Below are 22389 nucleotides of genomic sequence, written 5' to 3'. Positions count from 1 at the left end.
GAGGCCACCGCGGAATTGCGTCCCCGCGGCTCCGGCCCGGTGACTGATCGAACGCTTTCTCCAAGTGTTTTCTCTGGAAACTTGTCTCAAATGAGGGCTGCGAGCCCTAACAAAGAAGGGTGTTGTTCGGGAGCCAACAGGTGACGGAGTGAAACCTGAGCGCGTGTGTACATTGGAGTAAAGTCTGGCTGCTGTTTAAAATAGAATTAAAAAAAAAAATCAATGGGAGACTGTAGAAGGCGAGATTTCTTTCTCGCTAACTCCGCGCAGCCCTTAAGGACGGGTGGGCATTTCCCGAACGCGCTGCCCCGGGGCGCTGCAGGGCTCCGCCGGGGGACGAGGGGACGGGAGTTGTGGGATCGCTCCCCGGGTCCGCCTGGAGGTGCCGGCCCGGTGCGGCTGTTCGCACCCGGAGCCGCGTGTCAGTACGGCTCTGCGCTGCGGAGCGGGACTCTGCGGCCGTCCGTGTAACGTGCGCCGGGAGCGGCTCTGCGGAGCTTCCCGCACGGTTATCGCTGCCGTGTGCCGCCCTTCCTCCCCGAACGCGGGTTCGGGCGGGAGGGCTGCGCCGAGCAGGTGAATGGGCTGCCAGCGCTAATCTTAACTCGCCGAGCCTTGGTTGTGAATGGGTGTGTGTGTGTGTGTGTGATATGCATCTCGCATCCCCTATTGCCTTGTTAACAAGCGTTCTAACAAAAAAAGTCGTTAAACAATTTGCCCTGCAGGACAGGGTAAAACAGCAGGGGGTGGGCGAGGAGATGTTTGTCTAACCGTGCTCGCAAATCGTGACCTCTCCTATCTGGTCAGGGGTGACAGCAGAGCATAATCGGTGAGCTGGAAATCCTCGCACGAGGATAACCTTCCTCCGGTGTCTGAGGGCTGTGCTCTAAGTTTGATACCCCCGTGTTTCGTGCGCCGGTGGGTTTGTAGTTGGGAGCGCCAACTTCTCCTTCTAAGAACTTGGTCCTATATGGTCATTTTAGTACATCAGCGGAAAAAAATGTCATTATTGCTTTTCTTTTAAAATCGAATTTAGCTGTTTAACTCAATATGTTATTCATAGCTGTCAAGTTGCCAGTGAAATATCTCCTTGTAGGCTAGGAAGCTTTTTTTTTTGTGAGGTGGTATTGGAGCAAAGCTGAAACCTCAGAATGTTCCGCAGAATTGAAAAAAGCAAACCAGAACTTGCAGTGTTACGTAGATGTCATGGCATGAGAAGAAAGAAGACCACCTTTCTACTCATCCCTCAGAAAGCACTTATTTTTTCAGCTGTTGTTTATGTTCATCTGAGTTCTCCTTAGGATGCAGTCGTTTCAAACAACTTCGCTTTGAAGAAGCGGTGCAGTTGGGGGGTGGGGAGGAAGAGCCTTACAGCTTGAAAATGCAAGCCAAATTACACTTCAGCGGGAAAGGAAGGAGAACTTCTAAACAAGTAATTGCTGAAATAGTTGGGCAAATAGCTTGCTGTTAGGCTGCGCTGTTTTTAGAAACCTCGCTGTCAGCAGAAGCACGATATTTGCAGCGTGGCCATGCTGCTTTATGGTGTATTGTCAGCCAGTTTATAGCAGGCTCAGTATTAGCACTATGGTAACCTTTTTCTTTTAAAGTGAACGCTGGCCTTTGAGTAATCTGGGCTTGTTGAGATTTATGCACCTTGCTTTAAACGTTGCCAATCACCTTATTTCGGGAGGAGCACCCTGATGGTGAAGTTGTTTCTTACAGCTTGAGATTGGATGTGTTGCTCCTTTATTCCCTACCATTTGTACTGCCAGCCCACTCTGTGTCACAGGGAGAACGGGCCTGTGGATCTGCCCCGTTCTGCTCAAAATGAGCAGGTAAAGGTGACCCAGGCAGCATCAGTCTTGGTGGAGAAGGAGTGTGTCCCATCTCTAATGAAAGCCTTCTCTTTGGAATTAGGCAGCTATCCCGTGTTTACGTACCTTTGGTATGCTTGAAATCCTAACAGCACTCAGCAATGCTTTTGGCCATACAGAAGTAGCACGTAGCCTTAGCGCTCAGAAATCCCCAGGAAAGCTAGCAGGTCTGCACAGGGTCACATTTATTTATTTTTCTTGTCAGCTGGAGAAAGCAAGGCAGAGCAGTTAACCTGTGATCCCACAGAGAGGCTTTGGAGCAGTCCCTGTTGAGCAGTGCCGCAGTTACCCGGTGTGTTGGTGCCCCAGGACTGCAAAGCTGACAGGCTCTCCGGCTGAATGTGATGTCAGGTTTGCTCCTTGCTGCTGTGGTTGAGGTCAGGCCGCCTAGTGAAGCTTTGACAAAGGTGCTTCATCTTGTGGCTCCTTTCTTCCACGGGTTATGGGGCAGGAGTCAGCTTCTGAAAAGTGACAGCTTGATCAGCGCAGCTTCTCGTGACACAACGCCGGAGGAATTGGAAATATCAGCTCAGGCCTCAGTGAGTGGCGTTTGTTGTAAACCAGCCGTCCAGCTACCTCTGATGGGGAGTTGCGAGGCACCACATCTGCTGCTTGCTTGGGGCTTCTCAGAAGGACTTGGGCTTCTCATCGATGCCCATCGTGGTGATGGCTGGATTTTATACTTCAGTGTTATTGGAGTTTAGATGATGTGGAACACAAGATGCCGACCCAGCTCTAGCATTGCTGTCCTTCTGCAGCAGGCAGCACTGTTGCTATTTTTGCTAGTGGTGATTTCTTATAACCGTGGGACGGTATTCTCTTGTTCCTCCACCCCCAGCCTTACAGGAACTGTAACAACAAATGTACCTGGTGGCTGACTTCATTTCCACCAGGATGTGGGCAGGGACACAGTTTGGTATCACTTGCTGTCCTGTTACCTGTTTCTGAAGGAGGTTAACTCAGGGAATCTAGTATGTACAAGGATGTCTGCCTTTGCATTTTAAGTATACAGGATGGAGCTTCTAGAGGCTTTTTCTTTGATTCCGGTCATACATTGCATTTTCAATAGGCAGTCCACGACTCTCTATCCTTGCTTTTATAACAGTGTGTAAGACAACAGAATTCAGTTAATGTGACTGATCTGCTAATGCTGTCCAGTCGCTGACAGTGCACTGTGAGCAGCTGGCACATTTTCACCTAGAGTCTGATTGCCAAAATATGCCTGATGTCTGATGAGCTCTGTAAGAAGCAGCCCGTTTTATAAAGGGAAGGTTGGCAGGTCTGCTTGCCCCGTAAGATATGCAGTAAATTTTTTCTTGCAGTGTGGCCATACAGTGTAATCGTTTGTTGTCATCCTAGCAGCACACCAAAAAACAGCACCTCCATTTTCAAAACAGAAGTTTTGGAGCAAAGTGTGCTTTTTTCAAGCACTGGCTTGGGGTAGCAGTGAAGTCATCTCTTTTGATTGGGTGTGGGAAGGTATGGACGTACTGAAAGCGGGGATAGGCAGAATGTGTAGTAGCAAATCTTGTCATTTCTCTGAGTTGCTGACTTCACATGCGTGTGGCCACGTTTTTTTGAGAAGGTCTGGGTCTGCGTGTTGTACTGAAGAAGCAGAGAGTGGCACTCACCAGTGCCTTGTGCATACAGGAGAACGAGCCCCTGCTGCTTTCTTTCCACCTGCAATCCAGCAGCAGCTTGTTTGCTCTAACGCGGTGGTGATGGGACTTGCAGTGTGGGTTGCTCTCCCTGTAGACCCAAAAGTTATAAGCAGAGGACGTGACGTTTTTCTGCAGTTTGCCAGCAGCCTGCATCTGGTGGTGTCACAGTTGTGTCTCCGTGAAGGTGGATGGGTGAAAAAAATGCTTAAAACAGGGAAGGTGCAGCTCATGCATGGCACAGTGTAAAGGCAAGCTCATTTTCTAGCTCAGGTGTTCAGGATGTTTGTCCTGGCAGAAGACATCCTCTCTGGTTTTGGTAATCTGTATTCCACTGATATTTCCTAAGAACTCCTGCTAGAATGAATGTAAGATATTTATCTTAATAAGCTTTTTACTGCAGAAAGTTACAGATGTTGGCGAGAGCCTTTTTTGCCAGTTGTGAGTCAAAATGATCCCACTGATACTGGGCTTTGTAGGCTTTATGAATCAACAGAAGCATCTCCCTGTAGGGTTTTAAATTAACAGAACAATCATGATGTATTTTACAGAGCCTAATCTGCCATAATTGGATTTCAGATATTTAACTGGACCAACACCCTTCCGCTCTGATACAGCTCAAACAAGGAATGTTGCAGACATTGCTTTATGCCTGCCGTGTTAAAAACAGGATGCTGCTTGCACAGCTGTCTCTCCCCAAGAACTTTGTCAGTTTTTGACAAGCAGTTTTCATGTGTTCTGTATTATTAGATTAGTAGTGACTTCAGAAGGAGCTTGTCTCATTCATTTTGTTAATGTCTGCTTGAGTCTTTCTCTATATACATTACATGTGAAGCAAGCAGAAATGTAAAAGATGGCTGCTAGTACTGAAATAGATGTTGGCTGTCAAACATGGTAGTGGGTGTCTACTTTTCTTTCTCTTCAGTAAGCGGTATTTTCATTTTTCTCTTTTGTTGTTTTCCTGTTTTTGAGAGCTCTTTAAATATCTTTGAATTGCTCTAATAATCGTGCTCTGGCCAACGCAAGGAGTACTAAACTCTTGTAGGATCGTTTACGTTGGTAATCACTCTTTGCGTGTTGAAGTTTATTAAAGCTCTGTTAATCTCTTTCTGCAGATCGACTGCTTGATGAACTGCAGCTGAAACATTGAACGGCTCACACTTATGCCCCTGGAGATGGAGCCCAAAACTAACAATCTTGTCTTTGCGTGTCAGCGAAGCTCAACATCAGATGACGACTCTGGCTGTGCCCTGGAAGAGTATGCCTGGGTCCCACCAGGCCTCAGACCAGAGCAGGTACCAGCTGTTGTTCTGCGTTTTTAAATAACTCATTAGGTCTGTCTAAGGGAGTAGTAGCAAGTCTGTTACATTCTTGTATTATAAAAATTCCAATTCATCTAAAACTCATCACCTCGTTTTGTTTCCCACTCCAAAGAGGCTGCCTTAAGGGACCTTAAAATCCTCAACACTGCATCTATATTTAAACAAACAAAGTTGTTCCCAGTCAGGATTTTTCAATAAATAGTGCCAGAGAAAGATGTATTGTTGAGTCTTAAAGTAGCTCAGAAATGTGCTTTCTCTTTGAGGTAAGTTATTAGGTTAAATTGGAACTCATGTCATACCTCGTGGCACTGTGATATTTGGTCAGTACAACTGCACTTGTTCCGCTCTTCAAATAATTTGGCATTTGGCATCAAGAATGTGGGCATTGCTACAGCATACAGAAATGAAAGTATTCTGTCACTGTGACAATCACAGATGCATTTAATGCTTGTTTAAATAGTCGTATGCCTGCCATTTGTTCACACCAGGATTTCTCTTTTACCTTCTTTGCGGCCAATGCCTGTGGGCTGGTTGGGCTGTGCCTTCCCCTCTCCCCTTCCTTCTGTATGTGTTATGTCACAGTGGCATCACAACTACTGATGAGAAGGTTGCTATGGGAAATAAAATTGAACCTCTAATAGCATTCATTTATTTGATACTGCACTGAAGCTATGCATCCAGTGAGGCCCAGAGCTCAGATGGTATTAGATAGGCAGAGGTGCTTCTTCACACTTGCTGAGTGTGGCAGAGCCACCCACTCTTAGGCAGCTGCCAAGCTCTTGGGGCCCACAGCGATGGAGATGCAAAGGACGTATCTTCTTTGCAGTGCAGACATTTTCTTACTAATGAATAAGGTAATATCAGCAAGAATGGCAAATGGTGGGCTATTTTTAGGGAAATTCTTTTTATTGCTCGCTTAAGCATATATAAGAATCCCGATGAATCAGACCTTAAGGCAAACAGCAAGCTAATTGTTCTGTCAGAACAATTAAATACATTCCATAAAGTATCCCCATAATCCAGCTAGTTCACACTCATTATATTTTTTCCCCTAAGAAGAATGACTTAAATTGAGAACAGGGCAAAGAGCTGAGAAAAGGGCATAAAGTATCTTTAAAATTTCACTTTGTACCACATGCTTTTATCTTTTCCTGCAGCTTCTTGAAATACGCTCAGCACTAAGTGGGCTTGCAGTAGGCTTCTGATGTTAAAAAACTTGGTTAAATGAAAGTCAAATAATATTTTGTGCAACCTTTCCCATATGATTTTGATTGCTTCCTGAGTCAAGTGACTGATCGCTGCTTCTTTTTCATCTGTCTTGCACAGTAATAAGCTGGTGACCTAAGCATTATTTACATCTAGATGGCAAGTAATATTTTTGCCAATAGTTGGCTCTTGTTTACTGCCTCAGGCCTCGTGACAAGCTGGAAACTGCATAGGAAAAACAATAAATCTGCAGCCGTTCCACAAAAATATTTTTTGCCATTGGGCTTTGTCACAGTGTTCATTACAGTTTTCCTGTCATCATTTTCTTCTGGAAAAAAAAAAGAAAAAAGAGTGAAGATTGATAGGCGTGTACAGCTAATATTGATTTCTTTATCAAAAACATGCAGCCCGTGCAAACCTCACAGTTAATTTGCATCCGATTGAAATGTGGCTGGATCCAGCCTCCTCCCAGGGGAAGGATGTTTCCACCTTCTTACCAAAGGCCACATGGAAGCAATGAAAGCTGATGCTTTGGGTGAACCTGATCAGCAGGAGACTACAGAACAGCTTTTGTCTCAGCAATGTGTAAAATGCGCAGAGCAAATTAAATTTGTTTATATAGAGGCTGTTTTCTGGAAAGCTTCGTGCCCTGTGTGGTAAATTGCAGAGGGAAACTTGGAATTTCAACAGGGTTGTTGACCAGCCCTGAAGGGGCTGGGAGTAATGAGAACATTACATGTGCATAATTTACGATACCCCCTAATTGTCACTGCAAATTGCATTCCAGAAAAGCAATTCAGCAGCTGGGTGCTAGTTTTATCAGAGGCGAGCCAGGTTTGCTGAGTTGGTTCATCTGGGTCTCGTATTTTCAGCACGGGCCCTGTCATGGGTCTAATGTAGCATAGCCTGCTTCCTTTGTAATGAGACTTCAGATAAACAATAGCTGAAGGGTGCTCGGGTGCTGTGCATCTTCTGGTTTGACTTCCCATTCCTCCTATGTAGGTACAGCTGTATTTTGCCTGCCTGCCAGAGGAGAAGGTCCCTTATGTTAACAGCCCTGGAGAGAAGCACAGGATTAAACAACTTCTCTATCAGCTGCCACCCCACGATAATGAGGTAAACAGGGAACCTGGGAACGCACGGTCAGGAGTGAGGCCTTGCTTGCCTCTTCCACCTGGAGAATTACCTGTCTCTGTGTTTACTACGAGCCTGAAACTTCTCTTGTGCTGGCATCTGACCTGTAAACCAGCCTGCTGTGTACAGAGTCTGTTGTCTAACTGCATTTCACTGCTGTGCAGATAAGAGCTGTCTGGAAGGATGCTGCCTTTTCTTGTCGGGAAGGTTGGTGTCACTGCAATAAACTTAACACAAGTTGGCTTTATAGTGTTTGCAGCCACCCACCAATTACCAGGAACCTACAAATTCTTGGGATTTCATTGTAGCACACAAAAAGGATGCTTTGTGACAATAAAGGGTTTGCATCTCAGATATGCAGTGTAATTTGGAGTAGAAGTGGAAATAACAAACAAGCTGTTTGTAAGAAAAGGGGCGGGGGTGTCAGTGCTTAAGATCCTGTGTACTGCAGTGCTGAGTTGTAAGCACTTTACCATAAATCTAAAGGATGTTGTGGCTGATCCAGGCTAATTCCATTGTTTTAGGGCAGCAGCAGTTCTTAGTTTGGCTTTTTTAAAATCTTATTTCTTGCCTGGACAACTGTTTAGTTAAACATGTTGTTGTTGTTTTTCTTGTAACTCAAAATTTCTCTCTATACTGTGCTTGTATTATGCCATAGTAACTGAATACTAAGATTGTAAAGAAGACAAGCTAGGGAGGCTTAATGGTGATGGCCAGTATTCCTGATATATTTCTTGCATATTATACACTTATTTTTTGAGGTGTTCTTTTAAAAGCTCAGGATCTAACGTAAATTTCTCCTGACTTTTCTCTGGAAGGTGAGATACTGCCAGTCTTTAAGTGAAGAAGAAAAGAAAGAACTGCAGATGTTCAGTTCTCAGCGCAAAAAGGAGGCGCTTGGACGAGGCACTATTAAACTCCTCTCGAGAGCAGTGATGCACGCAGTCTGTGAACAGGTAATACTGCTGGAGCCACGAGGCCAGCACTGGGCTCAATGATATATAACTACAGTATCCCAATAGTAAATGCAGTCTTATTTCGTCTGTGCCTGAACACGCACAAAAAAAGGATGTTTTTGAAATGGCACATAAATAAAATGAAGGTAGTGCTTGCTTAAGCAAAAGCAAAACCTTTGATACTAGCAGTGAACTGAGTCTGTGATGTATTTTCTACTGTCGCTGACTCACACTAAAATAGTGACAAATGAAAAACAGGCATTTATATCAAAATATTGTTGGGTATAAAATAAACTTCTACTCACAGAAGTTTCGTTGATGCACAGAAAAAACGTAGGTTTTTTTTTTTCTTCTCATCAGGATGTCCTAATAAAATTATTTTCTCTAAAATTTTTCTCCCTTCTAGTACTTGAAGGGAGCGTGGACAGGGAACAGCTCTTTACATGGATTTATAATGATAGGACAAGGGGGAGTAAGTTTAAACTAAGACGGGGGAGCTTTAGGTTAGATATAGGAGGAAGTTTTTCACACAGAAGGTGGTGACACACTGGAACAGGTTGCCCAAGGAGGTTGTGGATGCCCCATCCTTGGAGGCATTCAAGGCCAGGCTGGATGTGGCTCTGGGCAGCCTGGTCTGGTGGTTGGCAACTCTGCACATAGCAGGGGGGTTGAAACTGGATGATCTTTAAGGTCCTTTTCAACCCAGCCCATTCTACGATTCTGTGAAATAAAGCCTTTGTGTTGGGCATGGTGTTTTAAGCTAACAGTCTGGGATGGGAAGCGTGTTCACTTACTGATTTTGTTCCCAGTGTGGTACAAAAATAAACGGCGGTGAAGTTGCAGTTTTTGCCTCGAGAGCTGGCCCTGGTGTATGCTGGCATCCATCATGCTTTGTATGCTTCACGTGTAACGAGCTCCTCGTTGACCTCATCTACTTCTACCAAGATGGAAAAATTCACTGTGGCAGACACCATGCTGAACTACTTAAGCCTCGATGCTCAGCCTGTGATGAGGTAAAATTCACACTTCGCATTCAATCCTCCCACCTGTTACTGTTCTGTTAACAAACTGCATCGTTTGCTTGGGCAATTACTAAAAGCAGATGTGTTCCCTCAAACAGTAAGGGCTGTGGTGAATAGCTGTGTTTGAAAGCTGAGGGGTGTTTTATTTCTCATCAAAATGGCAATATGACAAGCAAAGGGATTGTATTTAGAAAGCACGTACCTGCTTGTATTTAGAATTGAATCTTGTAGATTGAATTATAAAGAATCTGTAGGGCTATTTAAAAATGTCATCATAATAGCAGCTATTTTGTTGAGCTCTATGACCTTGTTTAATTTATTGCTTTAAAAAGTAGTTTTTCTTCTTTCTTTGCTGTTTAAGAAAAGATTAAAATGCCCCAGTAACTATATAGGAAATTGCTGTTTCTATCATGGTCCTCAAAAGCCAGTTAAATAAATTCGATGTGCTAACTGTGCAAATAGGATATTTTGTTTGCTCTGAGTCCTGAGGTGAGCTTTTTTTCCCATTTTAATGAAAGTTCATTTTTATCTCTTGAAAGATAATTTTTGCTGATGAGTGTACAGAAGCCGAAGGTCGCCACTGGCACATGAAACACTTCTGTTGCCTCGAGTGTGAAACAATCCTGGGTGGGCAGAGATACATCATGAAGGATGGGCGCCCATTCTGCTGTAGCTGTTTTGAATCTCTTTATGCAGAATACTGTGAGACCTGTGGGGAGCACATTGGTATGTATGTCCTTTTTAGGTCTTAAACTTACAAACTTAAGGAAAGCCAATTTGAAAAAACAAAAATACATTCCAGAACTGTAGATTCTGTAAGTAATTTCTGAGAGAAACCAAAGTATTGCTGTTTCTCCCTTTCTAGGCGTTGACCATGCTCAGATGACCTACGATGGACAGCACTGGCACGCTACAGAGACTTGCTTTTCTTGTGCTCAGTGCAAGACCTCTTTGCTCGGTTGCCCTTTCCTTCCAAAGCAAGGGCAGATCTACTGTTCAAAAACCTGCAGCTTGGGTGAGGATGTTCACGCCTCCGATTCTTCTGATTCAGCATTTCAGTCTGCTCGATCGAGAGATTCCAGGAGGAGCATTCGCATGGGAAAAAGCAGCCGCTCGGCTGACCAGTGCCGCCAGTCTCTCCTCCTGTCACCAGCCCTCAATTATAAATTTCCTGGTCTTTCAGGCAATGCTGACGATACGCTTTCTCGTAAGCTGGATGATTTAAGCCTTTCAAGGCAAGAGGCAAGCTTTGTTAATGAAGACTTCTGGAAAGGAAGAGTAGAGCAAGAAATGCCTGAAGACCCTGAAGAATGGGCTGAACATGAAGACTACATGACTCAGCTTCTTCTGAAGTTTGGTGATAAAAGCCTTTTCCAGCAACCTGCTGAAGTAGAGATTAGATCAAGTGAACACTGGATTTCTGATAGCATGGTCAAGAGCAAGTTGGACTTGAAAAAGAATAACCCAAGCCTAGCAAGTAAGAAATATCAATCAGACATGTACTGGGCCCAGTCACAAGATGGTTTGGGTGACTCTGCGTATGGCAGCCATCCAGGCCCTGCCAGCAGCAGAAAAATCCAGGATCTGGAGATGGAACATGGGGCATCAGGATACAAACATGACCAGACACCGTGGTACGGAGGTTCGCTTGAATGTTTGTCCGATCTGAAGCAGCAAGAACAAAGCGTTCGGGACTCGATGGACTCTTTGGCTTTGTCTAACATAACAGGTAATGGCAGGGGAAACTGAATGGTTTTGATGGAGAGGTCAAATCTAGCAAGGATGTTGTATATTTTGAAACAAGCTTATATCTGTGATATTTAAAAAGCTTTCACAGCAAGAAATATACATAAACTAAGCAATAGCTTTTATCAAGCTCATATTCTTCCATAAGATTTATTTATACTATTTAAATTCTATTTAAGTCCTTTTCTGCTTAAATTTTTGCTTATAATGACGACAACATAAACAATGTTAAGCAGAGTAAAAGCAGTCTTGAACTCTGCATGTTATATACAAACCACTGCTTCAAACAAATTTTGTACCTTAAGTACAGGAAGTTGCATTCTTTGCTAGGATAATTTTAAAGGTAATCTGCGAAACACTGTAGATTTCCTGATGTGCTTGTAAAAGTATGTAGAAAATGTGAAATAGTAGTAACCTTCTTAGCCTTAGGAAATGAGGTTTATGAGATTATCTTTCTCCGTTGACTAAAGAGCAACTGATAATCCACTTTTGTGAACCTCCTTGTCAAATGTGACTGAAATAAGCCGAAAGGATAGAAGTCAGATATTCAACCATGTTTTGTGTGTCGCCCTCCCATCTCTATTCTCCGACAAAAATTACACAAAACAAGACAATTGAGAATTGGCTAAAAGAGACACACTGCTTTCCTTCTGTAGCATGAATTATTCTAGGTACTCATATAGGTCAGAGCCAGCCATGTGCTGTGTTACCCAAGCAGTTAAGAAGGATATGATAAAAGGAGCTAGGTGTAAGGGTTAAGGAAGGAGGAATCACACAGGTACTGCATTCGAGGGGGGGTTAGAGGGTGAATGAAACTCTTGTTCTGAGGAAGAAGGGTCATTTGATACAAACCCGGAGTAAACCAGACCAGCTTACTGTTGATGACTTTCTGAGAGTAAGAATCCTTCTCTGAGAGTGAGCCTAGCTTTTCTGGAACAACGGCTGGAATACTGAATTTAGTGATAACAGAAGCAGTTAATATTTTAGCCTTACAAAATGGTAAGCATGTATTCTATGAGGGCTGCTCTGAGAGTAATGTCCCCTATTTTATTACGTTGGCCCGTGATGGTGGTGGTGGTCAGCCTCAGTAGAGGTTGAACCTTCCCACCAATATTCCATTCCATGTTGTTGCTATGAGACAGATGGCAGCAGAGGGGCAGTCTGACACAATGATGTCTGACATGGAGGTGCGTATGGAGCAAAGATTTGTCACTGAATTCCTCCATGCTGAAAAAAAAAATGCATCTATTGCCATCCATCAACACTTACTCAATGTTGGAGACCAACCAGTGGATGTGAGCAAAGTGAGGTGGTGGGTGGTGCATTTCAGCAGCAGCAGCAGCAGATCACCTCTGCTGGGGCAGATTTTTATGTGCACAGCATGCAGGCTCTTGTTCATTGCTGGTTAAACTGCACAGCTAACAGTGGTGACTGCTGAAGAACAGTGTTACTGTGTTCTTCGTGTCTGTTGTAGTTTCCACAGAAATCAGTACAACGCATTACTTTCAGAGTGATCTACACTGAATAATTTGAAGTAATTCTTTTCTTAGAGGCTTAGCTTTATGTGTGTTAGAGCTGTTTAAATATTTTAAACTCACTAAACTTCTTCCATTCTCAATATCCTAGTGATAGTTAGTTCTTAAAGGAAGTAAAAACAGTACTTACTTACTCTTATTTGAAGCTAGTTCTTTTCGTAATAGTTTCAAAAAGCAGAATCCCAGAATGGCTGAGGGTAGCAGGGACTTCTGGCTCCATCTGCCCCAGCCCCTGCAGAGACACCCAGAGCAGGCTGCCCAGACCCAAGTCCAGGTGGCTTCAGATCCCTGAGGAGAGGAACCTCACGGCCTCTGTGCTCCTCTGTGCTCCGTCACTGCACAGAAGCACAGAAGTGTTTCCTAGTGGTCAGAGAGAGTTAGCTTGTGTCCACTGCCTAACACTGATAAAGTCTGCTTTCATGAAGTGTTTTTAACATTTCATTGTAATACCTATTTCTTTGATATGCCTCATATCAATGTAATACTAATAATACTCTTTTTTCCTTCTTTTTCCACTCCCACCACAGGGGCATCAATGGATGGAGAAGGCAAGCCACGGCCATCTCTCTATTCTTTGCAAACTTTCCAAGAATTAGAGGTAGAGGACTGTGAGAAGATGAGCAACATGGGAACTCTGAATTCTTCAATGCTCCATCGGAGCACAGAGTCTTTGAAGAGCCTGAGCTCAGAGCTGTGCCAGGAAAAAGCATTACCAGAGGAAAAGCCAGCGCACATGCCTGTACTGAGAAGATCTAAATCCCAGTCTAGACCACAGCAAGTCAAGTTTTCAGATGATGTCATTGATAATGGAAGTTACGAGAACGTTGAAATTCGACAACCTCCAATGAGTGAACGGACTCGTAGGCGCGTTTATCATTTTGAAGAACGTGGAAATCGACCTTCTCACCATCGCAGAAGAAGTAGGAAATCTCGCTCAGATAATGCACTTAATTTGGCCACAGAAAGAAGATACTCTCCAAAAGAGAGGTTTCGTTATTACTCACCTCAGGATCATGAAAAATTTATTCAAAATAAAAGCTCACGTGAGTTTCGGGCCTATATTCAAAATGCGGAGCTGTATGGCCAGTATGCCCATACTAGTTCTGATTACGCACTGAGGAGTCAGGCGGTTGATAAATTTTTTGGATTATATGGCGAGGAAGATGACTCCTGGTGCTCAACTTCATCCTCGTCATCAGATTCTGAAGAGGAAGGGTATTTCCTAGGACAGCCAATTCCGCAGCCACGGTCACTGAGATATCCGTACTACACAGATGACCTTTCTGGTCCAACTAATGCGTTATCTAGTTCTCAGTTTGGACAAAGGACAACCAAATCAAAGAAGAAGAAGAGGGGACACAAAGGGAAAAACTGCATCATTTCTTAACTTGTTTTAACAATTGGGAAGACCAGTCAACTCTAGCTACAGTTTGAACCACATCTTTTTATATTAATAATTGTACTTAGGCAAGTTGCTAAATTCTTAATGCTTTGCCAGTTTAACTGATAACCCATTCAGAGTTTACATTGTGAAAGTGAAGTACCATTGGGAAATGTCACTATGCCAAATGACGATCTGTTCAGATTTCGCTAGGTTTACATACTGTGTTTCAGCTGTCAAAATGTTGTTGCTGCGTTCTTGATACAGACTTGTTGTAGACATTATTTTATGCTCTCTATTCACCCACATTCAGTTACCTGAGAGAGAGAATTCAGTGAAGATCAATAAATAAAACTGTCAGTCCTGTACTGTAGCTGTACCTACCCATACAGTGATACTCAACTTCTCTCCATCAATCACATGGCTATAGACAGTACCCTCTCCTCATTGATAAAACTCCTTCTTCCTCTTTGATGTTTCCCTACAAAAACTGGAATTATTACTATTATTTTTAAACTTACTTAGGAAGAAGCTGCTTTTCCATAGATTCCCCCATTAAGGTGTGACAAATCAGACTGTGGGAGCTGAAATGCTTGAGGCCTTGATATATCCTAAAGCAGCAGTAAATGGTTTACATGTTTAACTTCTAGGTTTTTCCTTCCAGTTTTTGTTGTTTTTTAAAATAACTCCATCCTGTGTTGGTGTTTTTTCTTTTTTCTTTTTGTGCCTGTTAAAAGGAAGATACTAATTCAGCTGTTGGAATTGGACTTGACTGCCAGCGAGCAATGATGGCTTTTATGCCATTTCCTCCATAACAAAGCACTGAAAGAGAAAGGTACAAATGGTGGGATCCTTTGCTCAGGCACATAACCCCGTTTAAGTCCATGAATCTACTTACATAACAAACAGTTTCATAAGGGCTTAAAGGATTAGGCTCCAAAATTCTGTCTTTTCAAATGTATTATCCAGGTTTTAAAACGTATTAGTTGCAATTCTAAATCAAAAAAATTGCTATTTATAACGTAGTTCATAGGCTTAAATGTATTCATAATTTAACAGTGCAAATACAAATGTACATATTGTACAGTTAAGATTTTTAAAAGCTGAATATTTTTATATCCCTGAATTTGAAGAAGTTTGTTACGATATCAAACTAGATTTGTTAGGGGTTTAACAGCAGCATTATGGATGAAATAGTGCTTGTATTTTAGTCAGGGAGTTTAAAAATATTGAAAAATGTTTAGTGCAAAACAGCTTAATTTTGTCTACTAGGTATTAAAAGCTCTGTATGCATGGTGGGGCTCTGTAAATACTCTCCAAACTATGGCCCTCTTAATCTTGCAAGTGTTATTTATGGGTCAAGCAAAATGTAAACTATATAAATGTAAAAACCACACAAGCCTGGAATATATCAGTACAACAAATACGCAACTCCTGTGGATGTGGATTTTTTTTCTTATTGTTCCCCTCTTTTCTCAGAAATCATCTCTGTGTTTGCTTACATCAAGGGAGAGAGATGCAGGGTTGTCCTAGAAGGCAAGTTGGTAAAGTAGTTGCCTTGAATTCACCTTCAAGTTAAAGCATTGAGAGAAGCTTATTTTAAGGAAAGAGCAGGAATTTGTTTCTTAATACTGATGTCTGCCCACTGAAGTAGTAAACACTAGAACAGCAGGCTGTCTGACCACCTGAACACAGGTAATTAGTGAAGAAACAGGTGCTTCTTACATAAACAGAACTGGCAGATTGAACTGAAGTCACTTTTATCAAAAGTTTTGGAATAAAAGCAGCTAGAAATAAGGGATGGAATGGACACGTGAGTATTGCTCACACCCAACAAATGTTACAGCTGAGTTAAAATAGCTGTTACTTGCTTGTATTTTTCAGGGTAAAATAAGCAGAAGATCCTTTATTCCCAGAGGTGTTATTCACCATATAAGTCCTTTTCTAGTACAAACAGGTCTTGTGTACATGAAAGATGATCAAAGTAATATCGTGCTACATCATAGGGGCCCATGGGCGGCTTGCGGGATGCCTCCAGCTGGGCAGGCTGCCCTGGTGGCTTAGCAGCATTTGCTTTTCTGGCAGCTAAACGGCTGTTGTGCTTAAGGACATTACAACAGCCAGGCTGCTAAAGGCTTCCAGGACTTGAGGAGTGATACTGACTTGTTAGCATTTTCCCCCAGATACTCAAACACGGATTGGGATTTTCCATTCTTAACTGCATTTGCAAATACAAAATCCTCTGGAACAACATGCCCTGCTGCTACTGCTGGGCCCGTTTTGGAGCAAGTGCTGCATGCAGATACGTCCCAGCAGCACTTGTTCTGAACTATCTTACACCATCTTCAGAGATGCAGCACATACATACTCTCCCAAAGCACAAAGACTTATGGAGTATCAGATGATAAACGCTTTCCAATCATTGTGTGTGGTCACTTCTTTCTTCTTCTTTTAAACAACACAACTATTCAATGCAGGTATCTATAGTGTCATTTCTAAGCTGTCTTCAGAGAGTTCACTTCCATAGCACCTCCCTCTAAACCTCCAGATAAATGAGTTGAAAGATGACTCTCTTCCCCATACTGTTATTAAAACAAAACAAGCCAAAGAAAAAAAAGCAGCCATTCTTTGCAGCCTAAGGCAAGAGCTGTGATCTCTTCCCTTGAGACAACACTTCTGAAGGTACAGCTACACAGCACGGTGCCCAGGGAAGCAGTGCTCTGGCTGAGCAGCTTCCTCAGGGCTAGCTTAGGTACCTCAGCTTTGAGACACATCGCTCTCCCTTACCTAGAATCATAGAATAGAATCATAGAATTGCTCAGGTTGGAAAAGACCTTAAAGATCATCGAGTCCAACAACCTAACCATACTACCCTGACTAACAACCCTCTGCTCCTTCCTCCGTTTTTAAACACATCCAGGGACGGTGACTCAACCACCTCCCTGGGGAGCCTATTCCAGTGCTTAACAACCTTTTCTGTAAAGTGTTTCCTGATATCCAGCTAAACTTACCCTGGCACAACTTCAGGCCATTTCCCCTCGTTCTGTCACCTGTCACCACTCACCTGTGCTAGGCTGCAGGGCCACAAACAATTAAGACTATTAGAAACATTTAGAAAACTGTGTTTTCTGAGGATTGCTGAGGGACATTCCCATCATGGGAAGAATAACAGGTGCCTGTAACCACACTTAACAAAACAGGCAGCTTTTTGTACTACTACCCAATTCAGATACTATACACTAAGTTTAAAGTTGGCTGTAAGACTGTTTTGTTCTTCTGCAGCTTGATATAAAAAAGATTGCTCCTTTATTATTTTTGAGCAGTTTCTTTTGAGAAATGTTTCTAATCCATTCTTCCATCTTAATTTGAAGGAAATGATATGGACTATAGTGCCCACTACCTGCACTTGACACAGGTACAGAATGTACAGCCTTGGTTTTGCATTATTGGAAGGGGTGCCTATATTGTGAGTGGAGCTTATGACACCTTCATGACACCAAGAAACGTTCAGTCCACACATCCTCACCTTCCCAAAAGATGAAATACTGCACAGAAACACAGTCACAAGGAAGCAGTTCCTCTGATAAGCTGTACTGGCTCCTTTTCTCTCTGTAGTGGCTGTATTGCTGACTTTCACCCTAATTGCTCCACTTGTTACTCAAGGCTGCCAGCTCACCCCCACTGAGCAGACAGACCCATTCAGATTCTCTGCAGCCTTAGCAGCTAATTCTACCCTTGTTTCCTTCCACTTCCTCTTCCCCTTTCACTCTTAAGGGCATCTGCACATTAATGAGTCCTAGAAGTGTGCCGTGTTTCCAAGAGCTCCTAAAGGGACAAAGAACAATTCCTCATGCACAGCGTCTGGTCCATCACTGCTTTTCCTGCCCCTTTCTAGCAGTCCCCTTTAAGGCTCCACGTGAGAACAAGGACAACTTCTTATACTGATACAAAATAAAATTCCTTCTTCCTACAGGAAACAAGAATAAGAAAATGTATTTCTTGCTTAAGCTTAAGCGGCATAACATTTTACTGACATCAGCATCAAGGATACATCACAAAAGGTTACTCATGAACATTCAACATCATGCCAAGTATTAAACAGGGAAAAAACAGCCACCAAGCACTTTCATAAAAACAGCATTTATTAAAAAATAAAAATAAAAGTGTCTCCTTAGGTTATCAATAAAAATAAATCAATTAAAAAAAAGAAAAAAAGAAAGCTAATAACAACCTAGAAGACGTTGCTGACCTACTGGCTAACTGCAAAAACACAACAGTGTTGTAAGCTCTATAGAAAAGCTCTTGAAAAATCAGATACTTTTAGAAGCCTGATTAAATTTCACTGTGAGAACAAGAGAGACTCCTAACACGATGTACAATAACAATGGACAAAAAGTATATTAAGCATGAATTCACTGTTTTCTTCTTCAGCGTTTCTAACCCAAAGCAGAAGCTTGGATTTACCACCTGAACACTATCTGGTCCATAGTGAGCCCTGTTTGCTACGTTTCTGTCTCAGAAAATGTTGCCTGCGGTTGCAGGACAAGCCAGGCTGTTGCAAAAAGGGCTGGGTCAGGTCTAGCTGCTGTACCATCACAGGTCACCTTTCTTTCCTATCTCCCACCCCAGTAGGATCAGTGAGCTTTTCCCTAACCTTGCAGCCCTGACATTAAAACTGATCAGGCATCTCAGGATTTATATATTTATATATATATTTAATGCACCATACCAAGGTTTGTCTGTGTAAGATGCTGTGGTAGAGTACCTTGTATGTGCAAAATCGCTGCCACTGTATTTACTTTTCTGCAAACCATTTGGCAGAAATCTGAGAAGCTACTTAATAAGGGGCTGAATCCATTGACATTTTCATTTAATTCTGTGCGGATGGGAAACGGTGAGCTTTAGTTGTTAGCCCTTTTACTGGATTTCATGTTTCTAAATACACGTATAGAAAACAATCTTTACTTCACTTTTTCTTGACTATGACTGAAATTCTCCCTTTTCCTAAAACATTCAAGAAAAACAGTATCACCTTATATGCACACATACCAATAGTCAGGATACCTACCCCTGCCAACGGTTCCTAAGTTACGTTTCGTCTCTGCAATGCAATGGCTCAGCACTGGCAGTCCCTTGTCTCTACTCAAACCATCCATCAAACCATTATAGCTGGTTTTTCCCAGCTATAAGTCAGTCTCTATCAGGTCAAGAATGGCTCCAGATACTACACTACTACAGAATCATTTAGATTTGAAATAACGCGTTTGGGGCCTACTTAGGGTTTAACTTCACATTACACCTGATCTGAAGCAATTTGGAGTTACTAAATAGAGAGATGGCCCAGACCTCATCTTGGCGCTCCAAATTCCTACGCCTTCTTGATTTCTGAAGATTTACAAGGCTTCCTAACTGTTAAAACTGATGCACAAAAAATGGTGAGGTTTAAGGGAGAAGAAAGGGAAAGGGTGAAAGCAGAGACCTTTCCTCAGTGTCTGCCTGTGGTTTCATTCTGTTCAAAAATACGTATGTATAAAAATCATTACAAAAGAAAACAGTTGCAAACAGTTAACAAAAATTGGAATTAATTCTACATAATACTGCTTACTAGTAATGACTTACAGTGTGGAAAACCGACATAAAAAGCATTCACAGAAATAGAGTAGGCTCTTCTAACATTAAGTAGGCAGAGTTCCTCTGACAAAGACTAGACATAAACCCTGGTGTAATTTTACAGAATCAATCTGAAATTCAAAATTAAACTATAATAAATAAATTAAATCATAGTCGTGAGCAATTTTACAAATACTTCTTGCCTACAGTGTATATGAACATAGGACATATTTCTGCATAAGCTAAGGAAGGAAGAATGTTCTTGTTTTAATAAAAAACACAACGTTTCTGGCTATGCTTACAAACATCAAAATACAAGAGCACAAACATCAGACTGAATGCGTTTTGCCAGGTAATTGCGTAGCTTGTCACTTTACAGAACTTCTGAAGAAAAAAACATCTTTTTCAAAGGAATATATGTCAACAAGTACAGGTAGAAAGAATACAACTGTGGAGACCACAATGAACAAGATACAGCCATCTGAGCTATGAAGTAGCACAGGCCTTGGGTTCAAATCTTCAACACAAACTCCCCTTTCCCCACAAGAAACAGATGTATGCACTGCAGTGCACGTACTGTATGCAGAGTTCTAAAACTGTATTTTTGTCTTAGTACGAGCTATCTTTGAAGGATTCTGATATATCTTGGTTGGCAGCATCATACTGAGCAATGAAATGTTTGAGTTCTTCAATGCATCGCTCACCTATTTCGTGCAAATTCTGCCTCAGAGCAAACTGAATGGACTTCTCTAATGACGGATCTTTATCGATCAGCATCTTCACCACCATGCCAAAGGTTTCACAGTCTTGTCTGTATACCTAGAAACAACATGTTTTAGAAAACAGTTAAATATAAGACTGTCTGCATTAGCACACCAATAGTCCTCTAGGTTAGGAGCTACTGCAGAGCCAAAACCAAAGAGCATTGAATTTAACGAGTTTCAGCTGTAAGAAATATTTGCCTTCTCCTCTCTTCTGACCAAATTTAATAGAAATGTACCCAGTACAGGACTACTCCAACACAAGAAATAACTCTTATTGGAAGAAACGCCAAAAAAGAGAACAAGTTCCTTTTGCAACTCTATTTACTAAATAATGGCAAAATAAAGTGCAAATCCTAAATCAGAGTTTTGTAAAATGATACGTAAAATGAATATAACTGTTGTGCAAATTGAACCAGCAATCTCAATCTTTACACAACACTAACGTAGTTTTGAATTTTTCATAGTGCTTTAAATGCAAGTAATATTCAAATATTTTCACCAAACCGTGTTTGTTTATTTATTTATCCATCTCTCATAGAAGTCCTTGACAAGCGTAACCTGTAAGTAGTTTGACTGCATGTGTGATTCAACCAACAAGGATAAAAGAAATTTTGGCAGTAGTCCTTCACCTTTTTCAGATTCCAAATGAGGTTATTAATCTAAGCACCACCAAAAGAGGAACATATCAAAGTCTTCCAACTACTAGAAGCAGTTCTGTTTCACACAATCCTACTTTATTTGATAGATTTCCTCTCAGAAAACACAATGAATTTTTGAAGAAAGGTAAATCAGTTGCTTATCTCCACATTTTACAAGAGGAATACAAATGTTGATATTTCTCAGTATTTCAATATTGTGCTAGAACTCTTGACTTCTGTAACGTTACGTGAGCTTTTCCTAGCACATTAATCTGTATTTTGCCTGCTGTAGAGAGCCTGCTTTGGAGGGGGTTGGAATCAATGATCTCTAGAGGTCCCTTCCAGCACCTACAATTCTGTGATTCTGTGATATTTTGTGCGCAGATGATGATATTGTATATAAAGAATTCTCTGTATTACAAAACGAAAAGGGGGGGGAAGGGGGGAAAGGAAGAAAAGAGAAAAAGAGAAGAGAGAACAAAAACCTGAACCAAACAGAATCCTCCCACCAGCGCTACTTACTTTTTTTCTATTTATCATTGTCAGAAACATAATGATTTAACACAATATTCCTATTAAAGACTTGTCAAACATCTGACGGCATATTCTATGATGCTGTAAGTTTAAAACCAGATCCATTTTTCAAACAGTGGTTAGGAAATGAAAGAAAATCTTTTGAGAGGAACTCATTTTCAAGAGAGATTACGAAGTCAAAAACAACAGTGCAGTCCAAAACAGATTGGTGCAAAACACCTCAAATGTGGAAACAGCACGCACGTGGCGTTTTTTCAAAGATTGGGTTTGTTTCCTGCTTTATACGTTCACTTATCTGGTAGCAAAAATATCAGTAAGAAATAGAGATTCTCACAGAGCTCATTTTCCACAGCAAGTGAAGTCGGGTACTTGCTAAGAGAAATTCGAAACAGAACAAATGTTAGCTCCTTTTTTTCCTGATTCTTTCCAAGGAAAAAGCTCAGGAAGAATTGCTGTGTCTGATTAGCCACATGACAGACAGATGGTATTTCATTTTGGAAAACGCACGCCTTTCAAGTGCTTGCAGCAGGCTTCCTATCACCTTCACAGAATGATTTTTGAAAGTTCTTTTTAACCCCAGAGCCATTATGTTAGAGAGGAAATGGTTCAAAAGGTTGGTGAGGTTGTTTTTTTTTTTTTCTTATTGCACGTCTATTTATCCTATTCACACCTCCTTCAGACCAAGGATGTGTGAATGATCTTCCGCAGGTGAACTGCCCCGATAACCAACAGCCTTCACAGCCTGCAGAGCAACACTGACTCCTGTGAGATCTCAGCACGAATGGAGAACACAGGCAACACTGCCCCATCTCTTATGCTGTAAGGTACCCCAGAGTACCCCAGAATAGGGCCAATGTAAGTGCTCTCCACTCTAAGCTGGCCTTCAAATGAGTGGCACACAGCACTCAGATTTCTCTCCTGCATCCCGAAGAAACAGCCCAAATGAAACGTTTTGAACTGAGCATGTAAAGATTTGCTCAGGCTGTGCACATTTTTCTTCCCAAGACTC

At 42.0% G+C, this 22389-nt stretch overlaps 2 protein-coding genes across 7 annotated transcripts in view; one reads left to right on the top strand and one right to left on the bottom strand.

The window, feature by feature from the left end:
- Window positions 1-4605: 4605 nt before the first annotated feature.
- Window positions 4606-16645, top strand: PRICKLE1 (prickle planar cell polarity protein 1). Its single transcript, XM_003202009.4, has 7 exons — window positions 4606-4827; window positions 7063-7176; window positions 8013-8150; window positions 8960-9163; window positions 9712-9898; window positions 10038-10901; window positions 12981-16645. The coding sequence occupies exons 1-7, from the start codon at window positions 4696-4698 to the stop codon at window positions 13838-13840; spliced, it is 2499 nt and encodes an 832-aa protein (XP_003202057.1). The 5' UTR covers window positions 4606-4695; the 3' UTR covers window positions 13841-16645.
- The window catches only part of PPHLN1 (periphilin 1), a 71600-nt gene continuing 63275 nt past the window's right edge, over window positions 14065-22389 (bottom strand). For 5 of the 6 annotated variants that reach the window (XM_010707063.3, XM_010707072.3, XM_010707078.3 and 2 more), the window contains one exon: window positions 17959-20263. In XM_010707063.3, coding sequence (XP_010705365.1) covers window positions 20054-20263 — 210 coding nt within the window. In that variant the 3' untranslated portion in view covers window positions 17959-20053. Of the gene's footprint in view, window positions 14152-17958; window positions 20264-22389 lie in introns of those variants that run through there. The other variant, XM_019612714.2, reaches the window with a different exon arrangement.

Source organism: Meleagris gallopavo, chromosome 1, assembly GCF_000146605.3.
Source record: "Meleagris gallopavo isolate NT-WF06-2002-E0010 breed Aviagen turkey brand Nicholas breeding stock chromosome 1, Turkey_5.1, whole genome shotgun sequence".
Taxonomy (NCBI): Eukaryota; Metazoa; Chordata; class Aves; order Galliformes; family Phasianidae; genus Meleagris; species Meleagris gallopavo.
Note: the sequence above shows the minus strand (reverse complement) of the source record. Positions and strands in the feature narration are given on the sequence as shown.